The sequence below is a fragment of the Gnatocerus cornutus genome, unplaced genomic scaffold (genome assembly GCF_029298725.1).
Source record: "Gnatocerus cornutus isolate USDA-ARS CGAHR unplaced genomic scaffold, icGnaCorn1.1 Chromosome13, whole genome shotgun sequence".
Lineage (NCBI taxonomy): Eukaryota > Metazoa > Arthropoda > Insecta > Coleoptera > Tenebrionidae > Gnatocerus > Gnatocerus cornutus.
Window position 1 is genome coordinate 1,249,022 of NW_028275361.1, and position 16,359 is coordinate 1,265,380.

General features: G+C 39.2%; 1 protein-coding gene across 1 annotated transcript; it reads left to right on the forward strand.

Annotated features, from left to right (window-relative positions):
* The first annotated feature begins 6,224 nt into the window (after positions 1–6,224).
* On the forward strand, positions 6,225–8,617 carry LOC148166776 (uncharacterized). The gene is made up of 2 exons (XM_088048476.1): positions 6,225–7,974; positions 8,022–8,617. Exons 1-2 carry the CDS (start codon positions 6,225–6,227, stop codon positions 8,615–8,617), a joined length of 2,346 nt encoding a protein of 781 aa, XP_087904602.1.
* Positions 8,618–16,359: the final 7,742 nt, after the last annotated feature.

Below are 16,359 nucleotides of genomic sequence, written 5' to 3' on the forward strand. Positions count from 1 at the left end.
CGAGATCCACCCGGATGATGAGGGCACAACACAAGTTATGAGACAGTTATGAAATCAGGTGGAACGACTATGAATCGACCTGTCCACAAACTGATTTAGTTGCCAACATCTGAAGAAATCTCAACAGATCAACGCACGCAAAACAGAAAATCAACTGGTCGAGCGTCCAAAAATCGAGCGCGATCGTGTTGGAAAATGGCGATTATAACTGTCCTTTTCATCTTGAGTCTGAAGAAATCGGCAGCATCTCAACTTTTCAACATTGAATATCCAAAACCAGGAATTTTCATTGAGCACGTCGGACACGCTCGTATTGAACGAGGAACTTTCAGAATCGACATAAAATTCAACAAGTCTGCAATTATGAATGACACAGATACAGCAAACGCGATGATACAACAAAATAAATTGTTTTGCCACAAAAGTTCACAGTTATCAGCTGATCACATCAATTGTAAACCACTGATTGTTGAATTGCAAGAGAAGCAGCGAGAGTTGGAGTGGATTAGACTCGGACTAAAAAATGAAATTCTAGAAAGAGAAAAGAGGGGAATTTTGGGCAACATGCTTACTTCAATTTTTGGGGTAAATGACGAAGTTTACAAAAATCAGCGAAAACTTATACATGCGTCCAGTCATCAAACGAAGTTTATGTTGCAAGCTTTATCCAAATATAATCATACGGAAGACAGAATATACAAAAAATTGAATCAGTTTCAGAAAAGATTAAACGAGGGTTTGACAGACATAAACAAGATGCAATATTGGTATAGCAACGTAGATCAGTACAAGCTTAATATTCATCTTCTCAATACATATCAAATTATTCTTGGATATTTAAATGACTTAATCGCCCATTATAAAAATCTCCTAAATATGCATTTTAATTACTCGAACTTATATGTATGAGTTTATATCTCCAGCTCAGATTTCAGAAATCATCTCCAAAGCAGCAAAAAAATTACCTGCACGCATCAACATTCTTTCTTTTCCGATTTTGAAAACTCAAATTGTTCACAGTAACAATTCTATTCATCTTTTCGGTTATTTTCCAATGGCAGAAATCACAGAATTTTTGTTAATTAGGTCATCCCTATTCCCTATAAAATTCAAAAATCGTTTTACTGGACACTAGATATTGACAAGGATCTGATTGCGATTGATTACAATACGCAGCGTTATTTTGAAGTCAACGAAAATGAGCTAAATGTTGCTTCCAAAATTAAAAATGGATCGTTTATCGTTTCTCCATCTAATGTGCTTAACATTTGAGAATAGTCCACAGTGCATCATTGATGCACTGTATGATACAGGCAACAATCATTCTTGTCCCATTAGCCGTAAAAAAATGTCTTCGAATATCTGGAAACAACTTTACACGAGTAACTCCTGGTTGTTTATCTTGCCCGGAGTGGCTAGAATTGCAATTACTTGCAATGGCAATCGCCAGGACGTGTATTTAAACCAAACTGGGATCCTGACAATATCACAAAACTGCATCGTGGCCACAAAGAAGATGACATTAACACCTCGAAGAATGGAAGGCATATCAGTAGTTGCCGCATTTACCAAGACCATTCCGGTAGATTGGGCGAAGATTGAAAGATCATCAAGGCCAGCGTCGATCACTCCAATCCAGGATAAGGTCATCAGACCGTCCGACGATCTTCAGTCCTTAGAGTCAGCGGAGGAGGCAATTGACGAAGATCTCAAGAACGTTCATTGGACCAAGATTACTCATCACGCCGTTTTGACAAGCCTATTTACAGTAGTAGTCCTTGTCATTTTAATAATTGTTCTGTTCTTTAGTTGTACGAGACTGCTTCGTTACAGAGGGGAGCGACTCCGCCGTGGTCAGGCAGAACAAAGTCCACGGTGCCCGGTGCCTAGCCCTCGCGTCCCGCAGCCAACCAGCGGAGTGTGCTCAGTCATCGACGAAGTCGAGATGCAACCACTTTCGTCTCCCGGCGACAAGGAGCTCAACAACACTCCGGCAGATCTATCTTTTCTCGTCCCGGAAAGATGTTAAGGCATCATTGCCACCTTAACAATAGTTTCATTTGTCCACTCAGCAAAACGTAGTTTAATGTGTAGAAATAATTGTAAATAAGTAGGCCAATAGTATGTAAATTATGGTTGAATAGTCAGAATAGACAGTGTTAAAATAACATTCATCGAGAGCGGTTGATTACCTCATTTCATCTACCCTCTACCCCTTATACTTCCTCAAACAAGTATGTTTGAATGTATTTTTTTTTGCAATAATTAAATTTACATCGTAGAATGTGATTTTCAATTGTTAACGAAGGGGGCTTTGGATGAAAAAAATAATGCGTCTTTCTTTCGAAAAGAAAACATGGACGAAGTAAGTTGTTTTTAGTTTTAATTTAACAATTTTTATAAATACTAAATTTATTTTGCAGAAAAGCCCATCCGAAAATGAAAATAAGTAAGTTTACTTGTAATTATAATTTCAAATTAGTTTACAAATATATTTTTTGCTGAAATGAAAGTAATGAACAATCGTAAGTACATATTAGTTTGCTAAGAAAAATTCAGTAACGGAAAGATATCAATATTTATATATATATATACAGTAGAACCCGCTGAACACGCTCCCGGATAATACGATTTCCCGCATAATACGCCTTTTTATGCCGGTCCCTTGCGTTTGGTTATGTTTTACATGTATTTTTTCTCGCTTAAGACGTATAAATTTCCCGTTTATAACGCTCCCTGAATGAAATTTCGGAGAAAAATTTAATGGTCTAGCCGAGCCGTCAGTTTTGTATTCGTTTCTAAGAAAATGTTTACATATAGTGGGGCCAAGCGTCTGTTGACTCACTTTGTTATTTTCTTAGTTTCAGTTATGAATCGGTTGTCTTGAAGAATGGCGTAATGGCGCAGAATAGTGTAAAGCGGAAAGCGTTATCTCCACTTAAAAAATTAAAAATTTTACACCAATACGACCAACATCGTCAGACAAAAAACCAAAAGCAGATAGCGACGACGTTTCATTTACCGGTTTCTACTCTTCGGACCATTTTAAAAAACCCAAAAAAAATTGAAGAATTGTGCAAGTCAGGTGCAGGAACGAAAAGAAAAAAGAATAAGGTTGGGAAATTCGACAGATTGGAGAATGTTTTGGTAGAATGGCTCCATCAAGCACGTGCGTCAAATATCCCTGTAAGTGGTCCTATACTTACAGAAAAAGCTCATCAAATTGTACAACAGTTAAAAATCCCCAACTTTACGGGTTCTACTGGTTGGATTGACAGATTTAAACATCGTCATGGGATAGTGTATCGACAAATTAGCGGCGAATCAGAATCTGTTAGTGAAGAGGACGCTGAGACTTGGATAAAAACAGTGCTTCCTGAACTCTTAAAGGACTACGCACCTCGCGACGTTTTTAATGCTGACGAATTTGGATTGTTTTTTAAAATGATGCCAGATAAATCTTACGTGTTCAAAGCAGAAAAATGTCACGGCGGAAAAGCCAGTAAAGAACGTCTTACAGTTCTGGCATGCGCAAATTCTGATGGGTCAGAAAAGTTACGCTTGTTAGTGATAGGCAAAGCCAAAAACCCGCGTTGCTTTAAAAATGTGAGATCATTTCCTGTGACTTACGATGCACAATCTCGAGCTTGGATGACGGCAACCCGTTTCATCACCTGGCTGAAAGAATTGGATGTTTACTTTCAAACCAAGAATAAAAAAATTGTTCTTTTCATTGATAACTGTACCGCACACCCAAAAGATGTTGCACTGCAGAACATAAAGCTTCTTTTCTTACCACCAAATGCAACCAGTAAATTGCAACCAATGGATCAAGGGATTATAAAAGTGCTTAAGCAAGGTTTCAGAGCAAGATTAGTGTATCGTTTTCTTCAAGAAATGGAAAACCCCAATCTTAAAAAAACAGTGACAGTACTTGACGCTATACATTACGTATCGGCTTCTTGGGATGCAATTAAATCAGAAACAATACAAAACTGTTTCAAAAAGGCAGGTTTCCATATGGGAACAGACACTAACAATGATGATGTTATTCCAGAAGAACCAGAACCTGAAATTTTGTTAAATTTTCCTGACTACACCTCAATTGATGATGATGCTGCAACTAGCGAGATTCGTTCGTTAGAAGAACTTATTCAAGATAAGGCAATCACGTTAAAAGAAGAAGAAAATGAAGAAAGTGATGAAGATGAACCCGAACCGACGCCAACATATGATACAGCTTTAGACGCAGTTTCTAATTTAAGACATTATGTTTCTGCTATTAGCAACTCCACTGAGAGCTTGCAAAAGCTAAATTGTATTGAAAACTTTATTTTATTTAAATCTAAGAAAACGTTTTACCAAACCAACTTGCATGCATATTTTAACTAAACTGTTTTCACTGAACTGTGTAAATTGTTACGTACATACATACAATAAATGTGTAAGCAATGTAAAAATATTTTTCTTCAATGTGATTTATTAAAACTTTAAGTTTTTTTAATTAAACATTTTTTTTGGCTTTCACGTATAAGACGTTTTCCCGCATAAGACGCTCTTTTTGCGCAGTCCCTAGAAAATCGTATTAAGCGGGTTCTACTGTATATATATTAAGAACAGGAGACAATGAGGGCGGCGCTAATAAAGGCCATGGCAGCCACAGCGGCGGTGGGAGAGGAAGAAGAAAAAGAGCTCTCCCACCACGCTTACGAAAGAAAAGTATGTTTTTCTTTTTCGGTAATTTAAAAATTAAACATTTACGTTTACAGAAAACAAATTGCAAAAAAAGCCGCGACCGAAGCCGCTTCAGCAGCACCAGTTCCGACCCCGGTGGTTTCTCTTCCTCCTCCTAAACAAAAAAAAGACATCATGATTATTCATAACGCCACAAATTTAACATTTAATTTTTAATTAATAAATTTTTTAAAAAATATCTTTTTTTTTGCCCTATTCATGTACATTTTTTAAATTTCGCATTTTTTGTCAGCAGTAAAAAGTGCGACTAAGTAAATCGGCGGCGGTGATAGCGGCCATGGCAGCGGCGGCGGCGGTGATAGCGGCCATGGCGGAGGAGGCCGAAGTAGGAATAAAAGAAGAAGCGTAAAGGGGTCGTGGTGGCGAGCCCTACCGCCAGAAGAGAAAAAAATAAAGTATGTTTTTCATTTATAGAGTATTTCGGTAATTTAAAAATTAAACATTTACGTTTACAGAAAACGAATTGCAAAAACAAAGAAGCGGGCTGCAAAAGCCGCGGCCCAAACCGCTTCGACATCTACAGCCCCTCTTCCAACCCCGGTAATATAATATATATATCGTGTGTTTCATTAAATTTCCATTCTAGGTAGGCCGTGTATTTTGGACGTGCGATGACTTCTTGTTCGATAACTAGCAAATCTCGCAAATATTAAGTCGAAACTACTGTAATGGTGTTAGTTACGACATAAAATTTTTTTTCAAAGCCAACTGCGAATGGAAATTTAATGAATCACACAATATATAATAATAATCAACACAACTTTCGGGAACAATTATCAAACGTGCCTTTCTATTATTGATACTATCAATCTACTCGATCATACGAAATGGCGGCCACTCAGTGGAATTTCCAAATCACTCCTTCCATAGTCAACCGATTATTCAATATGTATTAAATAAGTGCACCATTGTGGACAGCCATTGATACAAAAAAGAAATGAAAATACACCTTTTAGTTCAGTGATTTTATAAATACTAAATTTATTTTGCAGAAAACCTCATTCGAAAACGAAAATAAGTAAGTTTACTTGTAATTATAATTTCAAATCATTTTACAAATATATTTTTTGCTGAAATGAAAGTAATAAATAATCGTAAGTATTATTTTGCTAAGAAAAATTCAATAACGAAAGATATCTATATTTATATATATATACACCGTGGTCCACGAGTGATAATGAGCCTGACCAGACTCAAACTGCAACCCAACATACATTTTCATAGCATTCGTTGCCAAATTTATATTTACAACACGACAGCTGTCAGAGTTTCGACAAATTCTTTCACTCAAGACAGTTTCTAAACGCAAGTGGAATGGCATCCTCTCAACAAAACCTTAACCAGGTAAAAGCAATGCTAAAACTTAGCAGTCTTCATAAATTAAAAGCATAATAGCGTGAGTAGATTGTTCTTAAATATATGTCAACTTTGACGTTCATTTCAAATATCTACGACAGCTATGAAAATGTATGTATGTATGTTGGGTTGCAAAATGGGCTTCTAACGACCCTCGCATTTTGCCCAAAGTGAAAGTTGGATTGCCCCCGAACCCTATCGTGCAGTTCGACAACAAAAACGAGGAACCCAAAACCTTGGGTTTATTATGGGACACAAAGAGAGATTTCTTTAAGTACTCCATTAAAACAGATTGCACTTCCGCGAAACTCACTAAACGAAAAATTTTGTCGGCATCTTCCAAGCTTTATGACCCTCTGGGATTAGTGGCGCCGGTAACTTTACAGGCAAAAATTCTACTTCAGAACATCTGGGCCATAAAACTGGGCTGGGACGAGATAGTACCCTCATTCGTACAATCTGAGTGGACTGCTGACTTAATTTCGCGTGGCGAAAATGCAACAAAATTATTAAATAACGCATTTTGGTTTCACGGACCAACATTTCTTGCACATCCTGAACAACAATGGCCCGAACAGGAGCCAAATGTAATTGTCAACTTGCCGGAGCAAAAACGAAACGTAATTTCGTCATGTCTCGACACGAATTTAACATCATGGAACTATCTAGAGCGATTCTCAAGTTTCGAGAAACTGCAACGTTCCATCGCTTATTTAGAAAGGTTCATCAAAAACGTTTCTACGAACAAAAACAACCCAAATTTACAACCATTGGGACGCGCCGATTTAAATCAGGCAATCATCATAATATTACGCCAAATTCAGAAAACAGAGTTTTTTGACGAAATCGACGCGCTAACAAAAAACGGGATCGTAAAAACATCAAGTAAATTACGTTGCCTAAGCCCATTCCTTGACAACGAAGGAATTTTGAGAGTCGGCGGTCGTCTAAAAAACGCTCAAACCATACCGTATTTACAAAAACATCCCTTTATTTTACCGCAAAAACACCCGGTCACAAAATTAATCATACATAAATTTCATTCCGAACATTTACACGCTGGTTCTCAAGCGACTCTAGCTGCTATAAGGCAAAAATTTTGGATCACAAACGGTCAAAGTGTAGTTCGCAACGAAATACAAAAATGCGTTCGCTGTTTTAAAGTCCAACCGAAAAACTCCAACCCAGTAATGGGCAATCTACCGCGATATCGAGTTGAGCAACCGATCAGACCATTTGCGAAAACAGGTGTAGATTATTTCGGACCCTTTAATATCAATCTAAACAAAGGCAGAGGTAGACCGCGAATCTTAAAATGTTACACGGCAGTTTTCATCTGCATGGCAACCAAAGCCGTGCACATGGAACTTGTCTCCGACTGCTCAACAGAAGGCTTTCTGCAAGCGCTAAAACGATTCGTAGGCCGACGTGGTAAACCAAGCGATATCTTCTCGGACAACGGGAGCAATTTCGTAGGAGCGAGTAACGAATTAAAGAGACTATTCGCGTCTCGAGAATTTAAAGATCTGACTGCGAAAATACTGCTATCTGACCACATTCAATTTCACTTCATCCCTCCAGGGGCACCCCACATGGGGGGACTCTGGGAAGCCGCAGTCAAGTCCACCAAACACCATTTGAAACGTGTCATTGGTCTCACGTTACTAAATTTTGAAGAAATGCAGACATTATTAATTCAGATTGAAGCTTGTCTTAATTCGCGTCCTTTGACACCTTTGTCCAATGATCCAAACGACCTCAACCCTTTAACTCCTGGCCACTTCCTGATCGGAACCCCACTCACCGCGGTCCCGGAGCCTGATTTAAAAGACGTCACTGCCAAGGTGACTTATCACTGGAGATGCACTCGAACTATCGAGCCGACGAAAAACAAATCGATCGAATCATAGCAAAAGAGGAGACCGCATACTATGCAACTGCTCTGCTGTGGATGAAATTGATAGACGTCAAAGCTAAAGATGGGGACATAGTGCTGACATCCGAGGAGCGCGCTATTAGAAAGGCAGTGTCCGAAGAGACATTCAACGTGCCACAGCCGCTATATGCATACTTAGCTCAAATCGGAAACTACAGAGACAGCATGGGTCGAGATACCTGCGAGACTCGTCTCGAGATACCTGCGTTGCCAACTACTGTAGTGCAGCAATTTGGAGGATACCATGCAAATGCAGTGACCGAAGACACGCACAACCTATTCGAAGAGGTGCCATCCTTAGGGATCGCCGGGGATATGATAATGGCGTTAGCGTCACAAGTGCAAGAGCCGGTACCGAACTTCCACATTGCAAAACCAAATGCAACCGAGTTTACAACAAACTTGATAGGGAAAATCTATCCCATCGGCGTTCGTAGACCCGAAATTGCGCAACAATTAGCAGGTCTTGGAATAACCAGCTTATCCTTCCACGAATATGTAAATGGAACGCGCTTTAATCTGAAGTACATCAATGTTTGGGCTACGCGACTGGTGCGCGTGACCACGTAGTTAGCGTCGTGCGTTAAAATAATGCGCTGATTCGGAAATGCTTTCTACCGTTTATTGGACTACTGATACAGGTTCTTGGTTCCTTTTCTCAGGTTGTGAACCGACTCGCTTTACAATAATAGCCACCCTCCCAAGTGAACTGGTGTGGTTGAGTAGGAGGTGCGTAAGCGCACTCTAAAGAGTGATGTACAAATATTGCGGCAAACGCCCTCTATAGCCTTAACCTAACAAAATACAAAATGTATATTATTTAAAATTTGTATCTTAAACAACCATCGCGTCATTGTTAAACAAAAAAAAACATTGCAGGAAGATTGGCGCAAACACATTTTAAATTACAGTAATAATAAACTTTTGACAAAATAAAAATATTCATTGTGTAATGTGGTGAGCGCCCCAAATTAAGACGATTACAGGTACGATGGAGGAAAAAGAAGAAGTTACCGCGCTCGCGTTCAAATAAAAAAATTGTACGAAACGAATTAAAATCTATGTACCCGGTATCGGAATGTAGGGTGAACACGGTTCCCACCGCCGACGCCACACGTGTTGGGGGAGGTGCGGGTCGAGCACCATAAATTTGCCATCCACTTATTAACCGTGTTAAAGATTCCCGAGAACTGAGCCCTTGAAAGCGTTGCTACAGTGGCCCTTTTTAGTTGTGATAAATCGAGAAACAGCCCGCGTCTATTTAAACAAAGAAATTTAAATCGCTTTTGCCTGCTTCCCAGGAAATAAAGACAATCCGAGTAGAATTTGGTTACAGGAACGTTACATGACGTAACCACAATTAGCTGACATCGAAATGAGGATCATTTAAAAGGGAAATTAAATTAATAAAACCAAATGTTCGGAATATGTAGTACCGACAGCGCCGGGGACCGCACAATCAAAATTAACCCGTGAAAATTCGTCCGGTACCACTGGAAAAGTAACGTGATCAAAGTGCACTAATTAATTGGCCAACTTTAAAGAAGAAAAAGTCACACGCTTTGGCAAGCATAATCTAGGGGATAATGAGATAACCAGATAAGTGGTTAAGAGACCGCGCGGACAGAGCGAAACCACATGTGTTCGGGAGGTATCTGATTTCGGGGGCTACGTGACCAAAACCATAATTTGTAAAATTCGCGAATTAAGATCATAATCAACCATTCATCGGGACAACGCGATTCCAACAAATCTCGCGAAGAGTTTCTCTACATTTTGATACCACCCTCGATATAGTTACTAACCCTTTTAGCAGCGGAAGTTAACCATAATTCAGCATAAATTGATTTAATTAGGAGATTTTAATTTTGTGTTAATTCTTTACAAGGTTATTAGTTAGGGCCTTTGTTGCAAATGATTGTTTAGAATGATTAGGGACGTTTAGATTTAAATCAAACAGGTATAACTGTTCTATTCAAAATCTGGTTAAGCCTTTAGGAACCATTGTCCGAACTACCTTAGTCGACACCGCTAAATTTTACTAACATAGAACTAGAGCATGCCAATTTCAGGAAAATAGATCTGATAAAGGAAATTTAGAAAAAGGGATTTCCGATTTCACAAATCATCCCGAGAGTGCCATCTAGGTCGAAAGGGCCGAAACACTTATCTCAATTTCTTAATCAGAGTTAAATTAGGTTTACGCATAATTGTAATAAACGAAACAGGGCCGAAGACCACGTTTGTTGTTGATTTGGTCAGGTATAAAATAATTAAATAATTTTCAACAAATTAACAAAAACATTTAACAGCAAACGGGTCAACTTCATCGTAGAACTTTCATTCTTTTTTTATATCGGTGATGCCTAGTTGAATACAACATAAAGGTGCCTTGCGATGGCTTCAATTACCGATATGAACGTAATAATTAAATAATGTGTAATTAATTTGCATATATGCTAAGAGAGTGGGGGAACCACGCTAAAATTCGAATATATACAGGATCGTGGATTTGACGAAATCCCCAACGTAATTAACGATTTAACGAATTTTACACTAAACAAAAAATATCGAAAAACCGAAAATTTGAAAGACCATAAAACCACCAGCAAAAGAATTTCGTTATCGTTCTTGAACGGGTTTAGCTAACGCAAACGTTGTTTGGAATAGGGGATACGGGGGGGACCTGAAAGTGCAGTTCTGAGATGAAAAAAACTTATTTATATGGGGGCTCGTGTCGTGAATCGTACGGGTCCTCGCTCTTACGAGAGCCACCTCTACTTTAACATCGTGGGAGGAAACAAGAACATTCAAGCAAAGAAACGGATCCCTCAGTTAACTGTAATCCACTGGTCATTTGTTCGCAAATTCAGTTTGCATATTCCGAGCTTCGTTTGTCGTACATTCGGTGTATTTTGCTACGAGTCGAATTCTAGACTTTGCTCGCGTGGGGCGTTCTTGCCAATCTTAGACCGGACTTGGACCGTCTAGCTAGAGCGTAATCTAAAAACCCGCGATGTAAACCAACCGTTAACTAAACACTTATTGCCTAAAATCCGCGGCGCCCATGTTCAAGTACGGTGTAAGTTCGAAGTGTCAAAATTTGTCTGGAAATCGAAGCGCATCAAGAGACCTGAAGTTAGGGGTAGTTGAAAAAGGTATTATTTTTGGGAAATCTCTTCAAGTTGACCAAAACTCTGTTTAGTTAGCGGAAATCTCTTCTAGACTTCCGAAGAGGAAGTCCGCCAACGAATTTACTTGCGCCACCCCGCGTCGTGCAGGAGTTAACTTGGAAGCGTTGCTTGAGTTAGGCGACATAACCCCCTCTGCTCTGGCCCATATTATTGTGATTTGTATTGTTATGTTGCATGTTATCGTCTTCCGGATCTAGAATTTCGGACTTAAGATTTGGCCCTGTAAATTTAATTGATGTGTGTCAATAAACGCTTTGATATGTATTGCTGTGTTTAAATGGGTGAACCCCCTCCTTTGGTGTGTGGTGCTACTTTGCGGGAACGCTGAGGATCCTGAATTTCGACCCCGAGCATCTTTCGGAGTCGGGAATAAAAAGAGAAGGGGTAATTAGCTACCCCTAATCAAAATACACAACGTAGGGTAAGTGAAGGTTTGATTTACCTTCGGTGACGATCACGCGAGCGCATCCGCCAACACGGCGGGAACTAAAACGTACCCCTTTAGGGAACAACAACGGGAGAAAGGGGTTGTCTCACTACAGTACAGATTGCAAGTTTAATCGCGGATATTATCTGTTATATCAAGAAACGCAATTTTCTCGAACAAACTTTACTCTCGCGTCGATGAAAACTGTCAAATTTAGAACCTCCTTGAATTTACCAAAAATCCCAAAAACTCTTTTACAGGTTTTACCAAAATTCTGGGTCCTGTTCCAGATTGATGGGTATCGATCGATTTGTAATTTTTTTCTCTATCCACCAATACCACTTTTGTACCTTGGTAATTAAGACAGTCGGGGTAATAAGCGCATGATCCGTCTATTTGTTAATTAAGACAGTTGGGGTAATAAGCGCATGATCTGTCTATTTGTTAATTAAGACAGTCGGGGAAATAAGTACATAATCCGTCTAATTGTTAATTAAGGCAGTCGGGGAAATAAGTACATAATCCGTCTAATTGTTAATTAAAACAGTCGGGGTAATAAGCGCATAATCTATCTATTTGTTAATTAAGAGAGTCGGGGTAATAAGCGCATGATCTTTATTGCGAATGTTGAATGTTGGTTTAAAACAGTTAAAAAACAAGTGGTCAAAGTAATTTAAAAATAGAAAAACTTGTTGCTATTCTAAAAAACAAAATTTTGCAAAAGTAGCAAGAAAAATAAGAAAAATCATTAAAAATTTGTTAAAAGAAAAATAGTGGGCAAAAAAAATCAAAGAAAAAAAGCACACTTTGAAACTTCTCATTTCATGCGGCAATTTAGTATTAAAGAATCATCGCATTTAGAACAAAATAATACAAAGAACCAGCCGTTAAAGGATAATTAGATAAATTGCAAGATAGTGGTGTGACCTGGTGTTCTAAAGCAATACCGAAAGTGAACCTGGTGCACCACAGAGAAAGAAACGAAGGGGCTTTAGCCGGTAAGAGTCCGGCACTACCCAGGTAATCGACATCATCACCTGATGGGGTTTCCTCTCCGTCCAGGACTGCAGGAAAACTTATTGTTAGAGCAGGAAATGAAAAAAAAATGGTCAGGACAGGTCAGGTTCCTCTGAGCTACAACCTCTCCGTGGTGGAGAAGCTTAAGTAACCTCAATGAACCCGAGAATAATGCCCTGGCGAGGGTCGAAGGTTAAGAATGAAAACTAAAAGCAGCTCATACCAACCAAGGAAGAAAGCGTTTGTCCCAAGATTTGGGCGGCTTTCGCCGAACTAGACTGAAAGCTACTTAGGTGCCTTGCTAGAAAACGTGGATGAAACCCAATAATCCGCAAAATTCTGAAAGACACTCTTATTGCCGACCTGATGGACTCGAAGAAATTTAGTGATAACCCTTGCTAGCATAAAGAGAAGTCCATCATAATGTGTTAACAAAGATCCTAGCGCTACCACCGAGAAGCACGTTAAACGCTTTTCTAACCAAAATCCCTCTGCACGTTGGCGTTAATAACCGCTTGTTTGCCCATTTAAACAAGTGAGACAACGTTTCTCCAACACCACCCCTTTAACTACGTTAACAAAAAACGCAGCTAGCCTCATGGCTTGGGCATTTAGAAATAACAGACTGATCAAAATATGCCAAATTATCTCAAATGCAATAGGATTTAGTCAATAGATTTTAAAACTAACAGACGTTTTACAATCAAAGTTTGAAACTCAGGAGAATCGCAAAAAAAATACTTCTGTAACCTTCTTAATTCCACACATTTTAATGATCTGGACAAGGTGTTAAACGCGAAAGTGAATACTGCTCGTCTCAATTTGAATCTTTCAACGCTTTATCGAATGCGTTGTGCATATTGGGTAAAAATTACCTCTTAAAAAGTGGCAGGCTCGAGAAAAAATATAAAAACGATTGTGACCACAACTAAAAAGGCAGTACAACATGAATTTAAAACCCAGTTGGGTTTAATATTACATATAATCCACAATCCAAACCCAGGATTTGGAAGTTCACAGATGGCAAAACGACCAGAAGTTTCTTCAAGAACAAGAAAAACAAAGTTTCGATGATTGGTGTAAACAGCGATTTATTGGCAAAGTTCCATCTATACAGGTGACCCAGAACGCTCGCTGTTGAGTACCACCGATTCGGGATTACCATCCCTCATCCCCTCCACCTGAGAGGGGAGGATCGTGGTCACCAACCGCCCGGAACAACTAAGGGAGAGGACGTTTTCAAATTTCAAACAAGTAAGATCATCCCTCAAGAAGTAAACAGTTCAAAGGCATAAAGTACTCATAAAATCACCCAACGAACATGATGGTCCTTCGAGCCGAAAGAAAAGTATTGTGTTAGTGATTTACATCCACATCAACCAAGTCGACTTCATTGAGGAAATCATCTGACAGACGGGGAGACATTGGCAGCAGGGAGCCAGGTCAGTTCTCTTTTCTCATTCATCAATCTTGTACGGTCAAAATGCCGTCCCGACATGCATTCATACACTTACTCAGCAATCTTGATGAGCATGCTGATTTTATCGCCAATTCTGCTAATCACTCAAAAATCAATCAAATGAAACGCCGCATCGACGACTTGGGCGAAATCACAGCGGAATTGAAAAAAATTGTCGCGGAATTGGGCGGTTACTATCTCTATGGGAGAGGAATCTGTTTCAATCAAGTACAAATTCATAGAGGTACGGCAAAGAATTTACGACGTTTTAAGCCAATTTGATGATGCTATTGAAGCAAATGTCAACAGTAGTTCTTCTAACGCCTCCAACGGTAACAATTCACCTCAAATGTCCGTTAAATTACCAACTATCGAGTTGCCGAAATTTAATGGAACATACACTGAATGGTCGGGTTTCTTAGACACATTTCAAAGCTTAATTGACTCAAACAAGGCCTTAAGCGATGTGCAAAAACTTCATTACCTAAAAGCTTGCCTTAACGAAGAACCAAAAAAACGTTGGATGCACTACAGACAAACGAAGTAAGCTACAAAATCGCGCTAGAATTATTAAAACAAAGATACGAAAACAAACCATGTAAAAAATCTATTTGATTTGCCACTTGCACAAAAGAACGACGCCAAGTCGTTAAGGACTTTATTAGATCAAACCAAGATAAATTTGAACACTTTAGATAAATTGGATCGTCCTTTAAGGGAATGGAGCGATTTACTGGTTTACCTAATATTGAATAAACTAGATCATTTTTCGACACGCGCTTGGGAGGAATCCATCAAAAACGGGGAAATCCCCACGCACACCGAATTGCTAACATTTTTAGAAAAACGTTGTCAAACAATAGAGTCACTAGAAATGCACAATAAGTCAATCAAAACACTAACAACCAGTAAAAATGCACAAGTCAGTTTTAGCAATAGCCATATCCAAAAGCGCGTAGTTTATGTTGCACGCCAACAAAACGCAACCAAATTTTTAACTTGTTTCTGTTGTAACCAAAACCACAATATCTTTAATTGCAGAGAGTTTTTGTCTATCGAGCCAGCGTTGCGATCCCAACAAGTCAAAAATGCTCATAGGTGTTTAAATTGTTTAAAACTTCATCATGTCGCAAAAGAATGTAACTCTTCAAATTGTAAAATATGTAACAAAAAGCACCACATTAAGCTTACGAAAAATTCCGAAAACAATAGATGTGAGCGTACTGACAATCAAGTCGACGCACAGTGGTTCATTTCGCAAATCTAGCTGGACAAAATTAAAACAAAAGTTGTTCCAGAAAATTTGCAAATTGTGGGAAAACATTCTTTAATGTTTCTAGTAACGAAAAATAATATCAGATATGATGCACTACGCATGTTATGTTTATTCAAAAAATAGAACGCTAGTCGAATGCAGCTTCCTATGAGTGCATGTCTGCACTTGTGTTTCGGATATTTTTGAAGTTCAAGTTATTTTGAGAATTGTGTTGCATTTTTTTTAAATCTCTGAGAAGTAAATTAACTATTCAGGTAAATAAACGATTATATTATTTATTATATAGAACTTTTATAACTTTTGTAAAGACGATAAAAATGTGGTATTTGTAATAATGGTGATGACGTAACTGGGAGTCATTAATGTTGTAATTAAGAGCCCTTGGACTGGCTCAGTAACTTGTGCGCACTCCTGGTTGGGGTGAATGACGCCAGAATGTGTGGCTTAAGCTGTAAGGAATTGGGCAGTGAAAGAGAAGGTGGCCAGGAAGTGAAGAATTGGCCGTAGGAGAAGAAGGTGGAAATTGAGTGTAGTGCGCGAGTGCGGGGCCTGGATGGCTGACTTCAAGGAAGTGTTCTGGATGGTAGATTTCCAGAATGCGCTGAGTGAGGGACATGTGGTGTCTGGATGGTTGACTTCCAGGCGGCCTGGATGGCTGACTTCCAGGAAGTGTTCTGGATAGTAGATTTCCAGAAGGCGAGGGGCTACATGTCGGGCTGGATGGCTTACTTCCAGAGAGCTGAATGGCTGACTTCCAGAGGGCTGGATGGTTTACTTCCAGAGGGCCTGGATGGTTTACTTCCAGAAGGCCTGGATGGCTGACTTCCAGGTAGCGTGTTGGATGGTTAATTTCCAGTACACGGGTGGGTACGGTAATGGTTGACTTTGCCGTACTCGAAGAAAGAAAAAGATGTCAAGAGGTCACCAGGGTCGGAGTAA

Coding starts and splice junctions, on each gene's coding strand:
- LOC148166776 (XM_088048476.1), top strand. CDS start 6,225: ATGTATGTATGTTGGGTTGCAAAATGGGCTTCTAACGACCCTCGCATT. Junction 7,975..8,021: donor GGTGACTTATCACTGGAGAT/GCACTCGAACTA, acceptor ATCGAATCATAG/CAAAAGAGGAGACCGCATAC.